Source organism: Schistocerca serialis, chromosome 2, assembly GCF_023864345.2.
Source record: "Schistocerca serialis cubense isolate TAMUIC-IGC-003099 chromosome 2, iqSchSeri2.2, whole genome shotgun sequence".
Classification (NCBI taxonomy): domain Eukaryota; kingdom Metazoa; phylum Arthropoda; class Insecta; order Orthoptera; family Acrididae; genus Schistocerca; species Schistocerca serialis.
In genome coordinates, this window is record NC_064639.1 from 981,605,898 (window position 1) to 981,621,866 (window position 15,969).

At 40.3% G+C, this 15,969-nt stretch overlaps 1 protein-coding gene across 3 annotated transcripts in view; it reads right to left on the bottom strand.

Annotated features, from left to right (window-relative positions):
* The window catches only part of LOC126458398 (esterase FE4-like), a 325,378-nt gene that overhangs the window by 39,257 nt on the left and 270,152 nt on the right, over positions 1–15,969 (bottom strand). For 2 of the 3 annotated variants that reach the window (XM_050095409.1, XM_050095408.1), the window contains one exon: positions 6,025–6,157. In XM_050095409.1, coding sequence (XP_049951366.1) covers positions 6,025–6,157 — 133 coding nt within the window. The remainder of the gene's footprint in view (positions 1–6,024; positions 6,158–15,969) is intronic. The other variant, XR_007585628.1, reaches the window with a different exon arrangement.

Genomic DNA, 15,969 nt, shown 5'->3' on the forward strand with positions numbered 1-15,969 from the left:
GGAAGTAAATGAGACTCATCAGTGGTTTTGTAGGATTTGTAGTAGAGATAGGAAGATACTGGAACAGGAGGGGAAAATTGCTGCCCTTCAGGCTGAGTTAGACAAGGCCAGGGGAGATCTTGACAGGTTAAGGAGGGAGAAGGGTAAAGAGAGGTGGGAAGTGGCAACAGGCAACAGGAGGAACAGGCCTAGAACTGTGTCTGACAGCTTTATGGTGAATGTGGAAAATAGATTTGACCTGTTGCTTCAGTTAGAAGCTGGTGAGCCTCAAGCAGTTACAGGTGTAGACAGGGCACAACAAACTTTCAGCAGCAAATTGAAAAGTAAGAATGTAGGGAAATCAGTAAAGAGAAAGAAAGTGTTGTTGTTAGGTAGTTCCCATGGAAGAGGTGTTGGCCAACTCTTGCAGGATGAACTAGGATCAGAATACCAGGTCACCAATTTTTTTAAACCTAGTGCTGGTCTGGAGCAGGTGACAGAGGATTTAGGATCACTTTGCAAAGATTTCACTAAGGAAGACACCGTGGTTATAGTGGGTGGGGCAGGTAACAGTATTGACAGAGATCCTGGGTACAGCATAGAGTGTGACCTGGCGAAGATTGCATCAGCATCGAGGCATACCAGTGTTGAGTTTGTATCTGTTCTTGGGCGCCATGACTGACCTCATTTGAACTCTTCTGTCAAGAGAGTTAATTTGGAGCTGGAACGGCTGCTCATGTCGGGTGCGGGGTCACACATTGGTGTGGTTCATGTTGATTCTGTCAGTAGGTGGGATTATACTAGGCATGGCCTTCACCTCAACAGGAAGGGGAAGGGTAAATTGGCTGGGGAAATAGCAGGAAAGTTAAAGGGGGGAGGCACTGTCATGAGTGGTAAAATACCAGTGGTTATAGGATTCAGAAAAGACCCTTTTTTAGGGTAGGGAGGACAGAAAGAAAACAAATTTTAAGAGAGGTTAGAACTGAGACAAACCTTCAGTTTGAGAAAGAAATCAAAAAACATAATTCCAGCTTATTACATCAACATAAACAGCCATTGGTTAAGAATTTTCAACTGTCAGCAGATATTTTAACTCCATCCAATCTTAAGTCAGTCAATGTGAAATGTCAGCTATCTTTATTGCATCAAAATATTCGAGGACTGAGAAATAAAATTAATGAATTAACTATCTGCATAGATGAATTAGAGTCTTCAAACCCAGCTGACATAATCTGTCTCTCTGAACATCATGTGACCACTGGTATAGAACTTTTAAGTGTTACAGGGTTTAGGTTAGCATCTCACTATTGTAGATCAGAAATGGAGAAAGGAGGAGTTGCCACATTCATCAGGAACTGTCATAAATTTAAGAACATAGACATTCATAAATTTTGCCTAGAACAGCATATGGAAGCATGTGCAACAGAATTAGATTTTCACAAAAAATCTTTCATAATATTAAGTGTATATCGAGCACCTGCAGGTAACTTTAATCTGTTTGTAAACCACCTTGAAGCTGTACTGGCCCATTTAACAACCAAAAACAAAGAAATAGTGGTTGCTGGTGATTTCAATGTAGATTTCCTTAAAGACTCTCCCAATAAGAACCTATTTGAGTTAGTAACACTATCATTCAACTTAATTCCCACAGTAAAGTTCCCCACTAGGATAACCACTTGCTCACAAACAGCCATTGATAATATCTTTATAGAAAAGTCAAATGAACAAAATTATATTACAAAACCAATAGTCAATGGCCTCTCAGACCATGACATGCAGTTCCTTCTGTTAAATGTTAATACTGAACAGGATATAAAATCTGTTAAATCTGAGCTCAAGAGGGTAATCAGTAAGCCAAAAATTGATTATTTTAGGACACTCCTCAGAGACATTCACTGGACTGATGTTTACAGTGCTCATGGCATGAATGAAAAATATAACATTTTTGCTAATAAAGTGCTTACCTTATTTGAACACTGCTTTCCCCCAAAACTTACCAAGGTTAGAGCAAAGTCTACAAAGAAGCCATGGATTACTCGAGGAATAGGGGTATCTTGTAAAACAAAAAGAAAACTGTATCTGTCAATCCGAAACATTTCCAATGTTGATGCTATAGCACATTATAAGAAATACTGCAAAATATTAAAGACTGTAATACGGATGTCAAAGCAAATATATTACAAGGAAAAGATAGTCATATCAGATAACAAAATAAAGACAATATGGGATATAGTGAAGGAGGAGACCGGTAGAACCAGACATGAAGAGGAACAAATAGCATTAAGAGTAAATGATGCATTGGTGACAGATGTGTATAGTGTTGCAGAACTTTTTAACAAACATTTTATAACTGTTACTGAAAAGATGGGGTTGTCAGGTTCGGTAGATGCTGCTATGGATTACCTTAGACCAGACATTTCAAGTAACTTCCATAATATGAATTTGACCCTCACTACCCCAACAGAAATAATGTCCATCATAAAATCTTTAAAATCAAAAACATCTAGTGGGTATGATGAAATATCAACAAAGTTAATTAAAGAATGTGATTCTGAGCTAAGTAACATATTAAGCTATCTGTGTAACCAGTCGTTTATCAGTGGAATATTTCCCGAATGGCTGAAATATGCTGAAGTTAAGCCACTGTTTAAGAAGGGAGATAAAGAAATAGCATCAAATTTCTGTCCAATTTCACTGTTGCCAGCATTCTCAAAAATTTTCGAAAAAGTAATGTACAGTCGTCTTTATAACCATCTTATCTCAAATAACATACTGTCAAAGTCACAGTTTGGATTTCTAAAAGGTTCTGATATTGAGAAGGCTATCTACACTTACAGTGAAAATGTACTTAATTCATTAGACAAAAAATTGCAGGCAACTGGTATATTTTGTGATCTGTCAAAAGCATTTGACTGTGTAAATCACAATATCCTTTTAAGTAAACTAGAATATTATAGTGTAACAGGAAATGCTGCAAAATGGTTCAAATCTTATATCTCTGGCAGGAAACAAAGGGTGTTATTAGGAAAGAGACATGTATCAAGCTATCAGGCATCATCCAACTGGGAACTAATTACATGTGGGGTCCCACAAGGTTCCATTTTGGGGCCCTTACTTTTTCTTGTGTATATCAATGACCTTTCATCAGTAACATTACCAGATGCCAAGTTTGTTTTGTTTGCTGATGATACAAACATTGCAATAAATAGCAAATCAAGTGTAGTCTTAGAAAGATCAGCCAATAAAATATTTGTAGACATTAATCACTGGTTCCTAGCCAATTCTTTGTCACTAAACTTTGAAAAAACACACTACATGCAGTTCAGAACTTGTAAGGGGTGTCCCAAGAGTATATGTCTAACATATGATGACAAGAAGATAGAAGAAGTGGACGGTGTTAAATTCTTGGGATTACAGCTTGATAATAAATTCAACTGGGAGGAGCACACCACAGAACTGCTGAAGCGTCTTAACAAATCTCTGTTTGCAATGCGAATTTTGTCAGACATAGGGGATATAAAAATGAAAAAGCTGGCATACTATGCTTACTTTCATTCCATAATGTCATATGGGATTATTTTCTGGGGTAATTCATCAAGCCAAGCTAAAGTTTTCCAGGCACAAAAACGTGCAGTAAGAATTATATGTGGTGTGAACTCAAGAACATCCTGCAGAAGCCTGTTTAGGGAACTAGGGATACTAACTACAGCTTCCCAATATATTTATTCCTTAATGAAATTTGTCATTAAAAATATATCACTTTTTCAAACCAACAGCTCAATTCATGGAATCAATACTAGAAATAAGAATAATCTTCACAAGGATTTAAAGTCACTTAGTCTTGTACAAAAAGGTGTGCATTACTCAGGAACACACATTTTCAATAACTTGCCAGCAGCCATAAAAAGCTTAACAACCAATGAAATTCAGTTTAAGAGAAGCCTAAAGGATTTATTGGTGGCCAACTCCTTCTACTCCATTGATGAATTTCTGAGGAAAACCAACTGATTTGTATATAAGTACAACATAACTTCTGCACAATTTCAGTGCAGTAATGTGTTCAGTGAAAATTTGTGTGTGTGTGTGTGTGTGTGTGTGTGTGTGTGTGTGTGTGTGTGTGTGTGTGTGTGTGTAAGTATAATCTAACTTCTGCACCATTTCAGTGCAGTAATGTGTTCATTGTAAATAAGTATTACAGTAGTTGTATTACATGTTTCTTACCTTATAAATAAATATAAAACTTTTTTATTTTAAATTCAGTGCAATAGTATTTGTAAAATGACTCTTAGTGTTCATTAAAAATGACGATCATTCCACTTGGGACCTGTGGAATGGTACATTAGCTTATTTGTTTTAGTTTAAATATTTGTCATGTATTGTTGTTTTTCTGACATGTTCCACATCCTGGAGGACCTCCTCACTACGGATCAATTGGAATGAAAGTAAATCTAATCTAATCTAAAAATTCATTTGTGCTAACTTCAGGCTGCAACAGTTTTCAAATATTATCCATCTGGTTTTAAAAAAGTAAAATTATGTCACTTCATACAGGCAATTTGTCAGTTTATTTTTTATTGTTAGTTGTACTTATTTCTTTTATTTTTCCATTCTATATTGTAATATTTGTACTTATTTCTTTGTAGCAAAATATTTATACGTATTCTTCCTTTCTATTTTGCAATATGAGGTGAACAGAGACGAAACTTCCAAAAAAGTTGTATCTTGCCAGAAGACAATCAGAATATCATTAACATATTTGTTTGTTTGCATTGGTGGTGAACCAGTCTAACAGGGAAATTGCGAATTTCTTAGTTGGTGACACTGTCAGCTGATGTTTTGTTCACCCTATGTCAAAGATCGGATGTTGTGCTGAATTTGCTTACTTTGAACTTTATTTGTAAGTATCAAACTAAATTGTCTTTTTGTAATTTAAGTGCATGTTGTGCAAATTTGCAACTCCATTTCAATAGCCAAAAGTTCAGTTTTAAAGTATACTTTAGTCTGGCTTGTGTTTTGGCCAATGGAAAATGTAGGGATGTGTTTCCAGAACATGTGGGCTGAATAAAATTGTAATCATCAGTATTTCTTCAGAAGAAGACCAAGAATTTGATGAAAATGAAGAACCACCTGGTACTATTCTCAACCCAGGAGATTATACTGTCATTAAAGCACATGGGAAGCGAACAGTTATTTAGATTGCATGCATGTAATTAGAAGGCAAAGGTTATGTTGATGTTTTCTGAAAACACAAAACAAGGTTGAGTGAACATGTTTACTGTAATAGGTGAGGAGTCATGTTTTAGTCAAGGATATGTAATTCTAAAGGTCTTCATCACTTCTGGGAGTGTGCCTTGCTAATCTAAAGATATCATTTTCAAACATGATGTCAGTGACAGTGCATTAACAAACAAGTCAAGTTAACTGATTTAACATTACAATAAAATAATTAGAGATATAACAGCCGTAACAAAATAAGGAAACACAGTTAATGCAATGTTTTTAGTTTGTCTACTGAATAAAACTTTTTGATCAAGATAATTTTTTTTCTTATGCTCCATGACCAAAAACAGACTCTGACGTGTCCCAATTCATTCTAAATACCAATAAATAGAAAAAAATAAAAAGATCAACACTGTTGTTTCTATCCAACATTCTCTGCAGGGTGAATAGAAACACCAAGTTTTTATTTTTTTGAGCTATAAAAGCACTGGCTAAGTTCCAAATTCAATTATAATTTTAGGTGCAAGATCTATAATCCAGTATAATTTTGATTTTCATATTTATTTTTAAAATAATCAATTTTTCTTCTAAAGTTGAAAACTGTTCCAATTCTCCCCACTTTACAGTAAACAAGTAAGCTCTTCTGTTCTGTGCATCTTTCAAAGCCACATATATTTCATTCCCTCCATTTCATTGCATGTTCATAAAAGTATTTTACTACTGATTTACCATGAAATGTATTCTGGAAATGGAGAATCTGTTCAGTACATTCACTATTCCTCTTTGGAATTGAATGAAACTCAATAAACTAAGTGATATTCTTACCTGAAAACCCCCTCACTGTGTTGAGAATGTTGCTGAAGGAGAATTGGTAGTAGAACACAGGTTCTGCAGACTTCTGGGACACCATCCTCACAGTTTTATCTATTCCAGAATTGAACAGCAGGTCTGAAAACATCTGTAATATTTTCACTGTTGGTTAATCACATAAATCCAATTGATATTGTCTTTGTGGCTTAAAAGTTTGTATTAGTGGTGTTGACTATACACAATAACAGTTGTTATGCTGCTCCATTAAGACAAACATTTTGATGGATGCAACTTAAAAATGTCAAGAAAATGCCATGGAACTAAATTTAACAGGCACAAAAAGTTGCAGATCCCTAATGTAAAAGAAATAACATACATACTGTAGCTATGTACCAAATTTATTTATATAGCAAACATTGGATTTTACTGACTATTAAATGGCAATGTTGATCAGAGACTTGGGTGCATAACTGGTATGTGATCAATATGCAAACTGTCACACTTATTCTAGATTCTGAGATCTAGAAGCATTCAGGTGTGGCCTGAGACTACAGTGAACATAGCTCTGCAGAAGTTTAGCATTATTCATGTGTCTTACAAAACTGTTCAAGGTCTGACAAGCTAGGCTACATCTACATCTGTAATCTGCAAGTTCTGGAGGGTCCTTGTGGTACTATCATTTCCCCCTTCCTTGTTCCTTTTGCAAATGCTGTGTGGGAAAAAACAGTTGTTGGTATAATTCCGAATGAGCTATAATTTCTTTGATTTTCTGATTGTGGTCATTTCACAAAGTGTGTGTGGGAGTAAGTAATATTTTGTCAAGCTCTTCTTCTTATACTTCACTATCTTCATTTAGGTGCCTTCTGTTTCAGAACTACTACTTGCACAACTAGAGCTTTGCTTAATCCTGCCAGGCTGCCACATGTTGAGCTCCAAAATTGTTGCATTTTGTTTGACTGTTCTGTTGGGATACACTCAGCTTTGATGCACTTCAGCACGTCATATAGACAGTGCTTTGATGGCAGTGACTTCTTTTCTGACTCTAGTAGCTCTGTGGTCTCCTTCTGAGGTTACTGGGGAATTGCTCTATTTTGACTTGCACTCTTAAAATGTCAGACAGGCTGAGCAGATCTTGAAGGCTCTTCTTTCAATCATCTACTGTGAGATCGAAAAAAGTTAGCTTCCACTGCTTTGTCTTCTGGTGCAGCTGGATATTCACTCCATCATAGCCTTCCTTCTGGAGGAAATTAGTGTTTCTTTGCATCAGACTGTCTAGGGTAGACATCTGAAAAGCAGTTGTTTGATGATGGCCAGTTTCTTCTTCCATGGTGACTTCTTTGCCTGACCTATGCAAATGAGGTAGCGGTGTAGACAGCTGACAGCTTTGTCAAGGTCATCAGGTTTATGTTGCGAGATATCCATTGTCAGGCCATCTGTAATGTTATGAATATGAATATGAAGATGGTATCGGTTCTTTCAGACATGTCCAAAAGAACAGATACCATTGGTGATCTTTCGGCTCTCAAAGAATGAAATTACAATGAAATCCAGACCTTTAGCTCCTTACAGGCGTTGATAAATATCAACGGGGACAGTTGAAAATGTGTGCCCTGACCAGGACTCGAACCTGAGATCTTCTGCTTACATGGCAGACACTGTATCTATCTGAGCCACCAAGGACATAGAGGATAGTGCAACTGCAGGGACTTATCTCTGGCACACTCCCCGTGAGACCCACTTTTCCAACTTACTGTCCACACTACATTTGTAGTGCCCCTGCCCACTAGACTCATTACTCATGGCATACAATGTACCAATTCCTGTAAGAGTTCGGGCTATGTGAGTGCATCCACAGTGAAGAAGATCATTGGCCGGTAAGCCTTATCGATATGAAGGTGGTGAATCGATCATCATCATCATGGCATCATCATCATGGCATAGTAGTCCAATTCGCTCCTGATCCAGAAATGTATACTGCAGCCCTCAAGCTAGACAATCCTTCCTTGAATGACATACTAAAAGTTGCACACTCTTTTGAGATCGCACTAGCAGCAAATGAACTTCTTATGGCCCGCCCCCAAGTTGCAGCAGTTCAACCACCACCATTTAGACGGAATTCTCAAAAGTCTTCTTCCATACCATGGTGTTGTAATTCATCACTTTCAGACATGTCAGTGACCTCAGAGCAGCCAGTCCAGCCATGTCTGTGCAAACAGCGGGGTCTGCCTTCTTGTCCTGACTGTTTTGTGACACGCCAACTTGCAGATTGCCCTGATTGCTGGGTGCACTCCAAGGATGGACAAATCTGAACTGTCTGCTTTCAGGCATCAGGTCAGTTCAAACCCTCACTTCTAACTTGTGTCACAGGGTGGTGTGTGAACTTCAGGCCATCATTCCCCAGAGCAATCCTTGCACCCCCAAGTTGTTTACTGATCTCACAATTGCTCATCAGGATGTTCATTTCCAAGTCAATACAGGATCAAGAGTCAATCTCCCGACATACGCTCGTCTGGATTGCCTGGTGTTGGCCCCGCCCTCTCGCAAGTCGGTTGCATATGGTGACAGCTCTATTCCCTTTAGAGGTCAGTTCACCACAACAGCAATGGACAAGATGGTTATGCATCCATTAATGCTGTATGTTGTGAACAGTCATTCAGCTGGCAACATTTTCAGCCTGGTTGCTTTCTTGCTGTTTGGGCCCACATGCAGTGCCCTCTTTCTGTCAAGCACGCCCTCTTCCAGTCTCCTTACAGACAGCTCAAACTCGATCTCCTGTCACAACTAGTGCTTGAGCCACACCCTACTCATGGTCCAGAAACTAAATGTCTCCCTCTTGCTTTGTGTATTGATTTCAAGTCAATGATCAATACCCAAGCTCTGGTGGAAACCTATCCCATACCACATCAAGAGGATGTGCTCTTAAAGCTTGTTGGCGGTGAATGTTTTTCTAAAATAGACCTTGCTGATGGTTATTTACAGATTCCACTAGATGATGAGTTTCAACACATTTTTTTCATCAGCAAGCCTTTTGGCTTATACAGGTACAAACATTTGCCTTTGGGATCTCTTCTGCTCCAGCGATCTTCCAGAGAGACCTGGGAAAGTCAACCATGTCCACCTCAGCACGTACCAATTACCTGGATGACTGAATTGTTATGGGTACTGCGCTTAAAGACCACATGTGTAGCCTTCATACCCTCTTTACTACATTGCCTGATGCAGGGCTCAAGAGCCATCTGCACAAACTTCAGTTTTTTTGAACAAGTAGACTACCTTGGCCACTTGCTCACCAAAGATGGGATTCAGCTCACTGACCATTATGTTTCCACTAATGACTCTCTCCTACATCTCCAGAACTCCAGGAGGTGTAGGCTGTTTTGGGGAAGGTTTTTTTTATTAAGTTCCTTTCACAGGCAGTGCACATTATGCATCCCCTCAACCAGATGCAGAAGAAAGACATTCCGTTTCAGTGATCAGCGGTCTGTGAGCAGGCCTCTGCACAGCTGAAGTGTATGTCATATTCTGCCTCATGCCTTACCCCCTTTTCCCCATCATGTCCCTTTGTTCTGGCTGCAGGTGCTGCTCCCCATCGCATTAGTGTAGAGCTGGGTCACTGTAATGATGATGGCAGGGAGCAACCAATCGCCTATGCATCCAAAATGCTGACACCTGCCCAAAACAACTCCTCACAAATCGAGAAAGAGGCGCTGGTGATCATCTTTGCCATGATGAAATTCCATGTGTTCCTGTCTGCAACCCAGTATACCCTCGTTACAGACCAGAAACCATTAGTATCATTCTTTGGGCCACACTCTCAGCTTCTAGAGTGAATTGCCCAAAGGTACTAGTGTTGGGTGTTTTCCTTATCTCCTGCCATTACACCCTCAAGTACAAGCCTACTGCCCAACATCCAAACGTGGATGCTCTCTTGCTTTTACCCTCAGGACCAGACCCAGCATTTGATCAACTGGAGACCTCCTGTTTTCATATTGATGTGGAATGACAACACACCTTGGCTCTGTTTCCCATTACCGTTATTCATGTTGCAGCAGACATGTGCCGTAGCCATGTCTTGTGGCGTGTCATACAATATGTACTCCATGGGTGGCCCAAATATTTTTCAAAGTCAGCTGATCCCAAATTCTGGGTCTGGGCTTGCCTTTCTCATCATTTGTCCATCATCCCCAACGTTCTTCTGCTGGATGTGTGGGGTGGGTACCTACCGTGTTATCATTCCAACTGTCTTACACACTCGTGTCTTGTATCTCCTCCATCGTGGGCATTGGGGCACATTGTGGATGAAAGCCCTTGGGAGGCAACAGATCTACTGGCTAGTACTGAACAAGGATGTGGAGACTATGGTTTGCTGCTTTCTGCATGTGCTCACCATCAGGCTGCTGCTCCTCAGTCTTTTGTCCCGGGGCCTACTCCCCATCACCCTTCGAATAGCATTCATCTCAACTTTGCTGGCCACTTCCTTGGCTCTAAGTGGCTCATTGTCATGGATGCTTATTCAGACTACCCCTATGTGGTCAGCATGGCATCCACCACCAAAGCTGCCACACTCAATGCCTTTCTGCAGAGTCTTGCCATTGAGGAACTTCCCCACACTGTCGTAACTGATAATGGACCCTTGTTCACAGCTACAGTCTTTGAACAGTTCTGCACCACCAATGGCATTAAACACTTGTGTATTCCTCTGTTTCGCTTCTCCAAGGGCAAAGCAAAGTGGATGTTGCACAAATTTAAGCAACAAATGTTGAAGGCTGTGGGTGCATTTACCATGGCAGTGGCACTCACGATGTTCCTGAGCACCCACAGGTCCGCTCCTGTCCACAACCACAGTCCAGCAGAACTACTTCATGGTCAACAGCCACATACTTTCTCCATCTTTAGCACCCCAATCCAAGTAACCCTACAGGCCAAACCCTCATGTATGCCAGCTACAGTATTGGTCACTCACGGGTGGTACCTTATGACTGTTGATACCCCAAAAGATTTGGAGCATTAGCACATGAACCCATTCCATCCCTGCCTCCAGCCTACATCTGCAGTGGTGGATCACTGTGAGTTGGAGTCCTCGCCCTCTCACGTCCCTCTGCTTCATGAGTACTATTTGCACTCCAGGACACTGTCAGCAGCTCCAGTGGGCGTGAGTATGGAGGTCAAGGCATCGCTACTGCTTCAGTCTGCTCTGCGGTCATCCCCCACACTGCAGTTCCCCAGCACAGTGCTTGAAGTACCGCATTCCTTCTGACAAATAGGGCCTCCACTGATGGGACACCACCTGTTCACTTCCCAAAACATTTCCAGAGTGTTTCAGGCCCCACATGCTCATTTCGAAGGGTGGAGGGGAGGGGGGAGGGATCTGGTATCCCAGTTCAACATTTTTGACAGCCCGCCAGAAGGCATGGACACAGACGACAGCCGATAGGTGGCGCCCCTGTAATGTGCAAGCACTGCTGTTGTTGCCACAGTGCTATGCGTGGGCCATGCCAGCCACGTCAGTCTATCGACGCAAATGTGGTCCTGTAAAGCCGGCAGTGCAGAGGCACAGACTGCAGTTGTGTTCTGACAGCACTTGTGATTATTTCCTATTCATTTCTCTGGTGACTGATAGTTTCTGTGTCTTGGTGTTTGGTTTTGCTTTCTGATATTGGTATTTTGCTGTGTGGTCTGTGTTGTCAGTCATCCGTGCTGTGTGTGTCTGCATTGTACCAGTGATTCCCCATTGATGCCTTCAGCCTCTTGGCTGGTGCACTCTGGTCTTACTCGATTCCAGTTACTAGAATACTATCTATTATGGGGAGTTGGAACACCCTATCCTGACAATGTTAAATTTAGTGACTTGGCTTCCTTGTATTTCAGAAACCACTATTGACATGAAACTTTTACAGGATATTAAACTGTATATTCTGAGTCTACTGAACTACAATGATTGCATTTCAGCCATTGCTTTTGGAAATACCATTTTTTATTTACACAGTTAAAATTTTGTGTACTTTTTTTGTACATTATCCTAAAGAATTATAAAGAACATTATGTTATTCTTTTGGTTCAGTAGACTCAGGATATGTATGTTGTTACTCCCTGAAAATTTGAATATTCTATTAGAAGTGGTTCCTTAGATTTAAGGAAAAATGCAACAGAATATGTATGTTTTCAGGAACGGCTTCTAAAGTTTCAAAAGACTGTAACTCACTTAATATATGCTCATTTTTTTTTAATTTTTAGTCACTCAGGAGCACCCTGCACTATACTGTATATCATCCTTTTGATCTTTTTCCAAGTTTTTTTTTTATTCTTTTATTATTTCTGGACTCCTTAGTGGCCAACTGTGCTGCATACTCTGCTTTATCAATGCGAACCTTGTCCATCCGTTCAAGTTCTCCGACGCAGTTTGCTCCAGGATTAATTCCCATATGCTCTAGCAATTTCACACTACCAATGTTCCCATCATTAAAAGCAATAACAGCATCACTGACACCCCACATTAGTGTCTTCATTCCAACAAAAACATTTTTTGGTAAGCGAGTCCATATAAGATTATTGAACTTCTCATTGGGATTTTGAGTCTGACCATACAGACACTTCTTCAGTAATTCAGGATTTGCCAGGACTCTGTAAATAGGTTTTCTGATACCCATGACTGCTGCTGGGATGGAATATTTATGGCTGTATGAACTGTTTGAGTACTGGGCATTGCAGTAATTGCACCATGAATCAGGTCCAGGTGGGCAAAGGCAGTGTACTGGTTTTTAATCAGTTGACAGTCTGTGGAAGAAGGTAGCCCACACTGCCTGCTTCATTTTCAACAAATCCTTGGTATTATTTCTGCCTCTTAAGGTTTTACCATCAGAAAGTTTCTTGTCTCTCAGACTTCGTTTCAACTTCCTCAACGTGGTGTCCATTCTCTCCTGGACATGACCAACACATTCCAGTTTTGTGATAATCATCTCACTATAAGGCTGAGCGGTTACTACACTGTTATATGCTTTTGAGTCTCCATCACCTATTTTCAGCCGGTTTAGATTATATTTAAAAAAATAAAATAAAATACTTCCCATGTGAGTTTGTAAATGATATATACATCATTTTATATGGAAAATTGCATATTTTATAATGAGAGAAAAATCCAAAAATGTGAAAAAAAAATTTTCCATTCTAACTCACCCTAACAAGGGTGAGTTCTGCATCAGTAATGTACATATCTTCTGGCCAGTTTTATTTCACCCACCCTGTGCGAAGATGATTACTTGATAGAAGCTAGTTATATGTGGATAAATATTATTACAACAGATTTTGGTAATTTGTTGATGCCATTCCTTAAATACAATGAAGTTGTACAGTACTGTTTGCATAAAATATCCTGACTGATTAATTTTCAAAGGGCTTCATGTTGCAAGAGGGTTAAATTGAGACTAAGGTGATCCATGTGCTCTAGAATGTGCCTGCTGGTAACTGGCAGCAAATGTCTTTGTGAACATCTTTTGTGAGCCCTTTAGAGTTGGTTATTCGTTATTCTGTCTACATATGCAGCTGTATTTCATCAGCAATCTACAGTGTGTGGCAGAGGGTAGACAGTGCACCGATAACATTGTTCCTCTTTTCCTATTCCATTTGACGGAGGAAAGGTTGTTGGTGACCTCGTGTATGGGTTCAAATTTCTCTTATTTTAGCAACATAGTCATTATGAAATATGTATCTTGGAGGAAGTAGTCTGTCTCTTGACTCATTTTGGAATGTAGTTACTCAGATTTTATGAGCAAGGCTCTACCCTCTCCAATGTATGACTTTCTTGTTACTGTTCCCATTGTATGTCCCTGTATCTAGCTCCGTTCTTCCTTTTCGGAGATACCACTGAACACATTGGCTGGAAAACAGGTGTGTAGAGGTATGGGGTGCATTACATCTACAGTGGCAGGGTTGAAATGAGGCAGTGGATTGTTGTCATGACGATGACCAATGGTCACTCTTAAAAAGGTCATTATTAGTCATATATTTTATTGAAGAAAAACTACAACACTTGTAGCGATGCTCTGTGGTATCAATGCACTCCTGGGCATGTACTGAAGACAGCAAGTGTGGTCACACTGATGCAGCAGGCAGCCAGTATTCTGTTACGATGTCAGTGTCAGGCAGGAATGCTGATGTGCAGAGGCCATGGCAGCACATGTACTGTCTTGGCACTGCTCTGTGGCTCAAGGCAAGGCACATTGTTAGGTATGTAAACCTGTTGTTTCTGCATTGCAAATGCCATCACTTTTGTGAATCTCCAGGCCCTCAGGCGCACATTCCGCAGAGGATGCAGCCTTGTCGGCCCAGTCATTAACTTTACAAACATGTTTCCTCTTTCTTCTCCTCCCCCATCTCCATTCTGAGCAGGCAGTGCCATTGCAGGTGATGACGAATCTGCATACTTCAGAAATAAATGTGTCTGTACCGCTTAACTACCCACAACAACTACAACACTATCAACCTTATTGATAGCTTCTTGTGCATCCTCAGAAGTATCTATAACAGAGTTACTGTCTGCAGTTCCACTTTGCACAACACAAAAGTCAGTGGTACATGCGCTTCCCAGCACATCTGGCCCAGGCTTCATGGTCTCTAATAAGGTACCCATTTTCACCCAATTGGCTGGATACTACTGCAGTTAATGACCCATGCCACTATCCACACACTTTTGTACTTCAGTACAGCACCTATTTACTGTGTTTAGGGCTACAAATGATTCAGATTCCACATTTTGGCATGGCATTAGATCTGATAATTCTGTATTACTCTCCTTAACGTCTAAAAAGTTAGTACTTTCTGCATCAAGTAAACTTACACTGTTAACCTCTTTCTGATTACTTCTTACTTTGGCGCAAGTGCAACCCTTTCTTCTTCTTTCAAATCTCTCCAAGGTCCACATATTCCTGATTACTGGAGGTTCGTTTTTAATGAACAACTTGTCAGATTCATTCCATCTCTTCTCCACATACTCCTGAGTAACTATTAACTCTGCTGTGGAATGCCGTGTTGTGTTCCCCAATTGTTACATGCTTTGATATATTTGCATTCTCTGGTTACAACTGAGCTACTTTGGCTGCTAAAATTCACAACTTTTCCACTGTAGTAGCTCCCTGCAGCATCAACAACAACACGATTAACCTTTTACTAATTACACAAACAAGAAAATGATGAGAACAAAATAGAGCTCCACCAGGATCATGCCTAGTAAGGCACTGCAGTGTTCTAAACAATCGCTTTGATGACAGCTTTACCTACAGAAGAAAAGAAGCAGCATACAGAAGGGCGACTGACAAAGTAAGAAGCTGTGGTGCTCAAGGTGTGACAAATGGCCTTTGGTGGTGTAAAAAAAATGTTGCCTCGTACACAGATATATACTACTGGTCATTAAAATTGCTACACCACAAAGATGACATGCTGCAGACGCGAAATTTAACCGACAGGGATAAGATGCTGTGATATGCAAATGATTAGCTTTTCAGAGCATTCACACAAGGTTGGCGCCGGTGGTGACACCTACAACGTGCTGAGATGAGGAAAGTTTCCAACCGATTTCTCATACACAAACAGCAGTTGACCGGCGTTTCCTGGTGAAACGTTGTTGTGATGCCTCATGTAAGGGGGAGAAATGCATACCATCACGTTTCCGACTTTGATAAAGGTCGGATTGTAGCCTATCGCGATTGCGGTTTATCGTCTCGCGACATTGCTGCTTGCATTGGTCGAGATCCAATGACTGTTAGCAGAATATGGAATCGGTGCGTATAGGAGGGTAATACGGAACGCCGTGCTGGATCCCAATGTCCTCGTATCACTAGCAGTCGAAATGACAGGCATCTTATCCGTGTGGCTGTAACGGATCGTGCAGCCACGTCTTGATCCCTGAGTCAACAGATGGGGACGTTTGCAAGACAACAACCATCTGCACGAACAGATCGACGACGT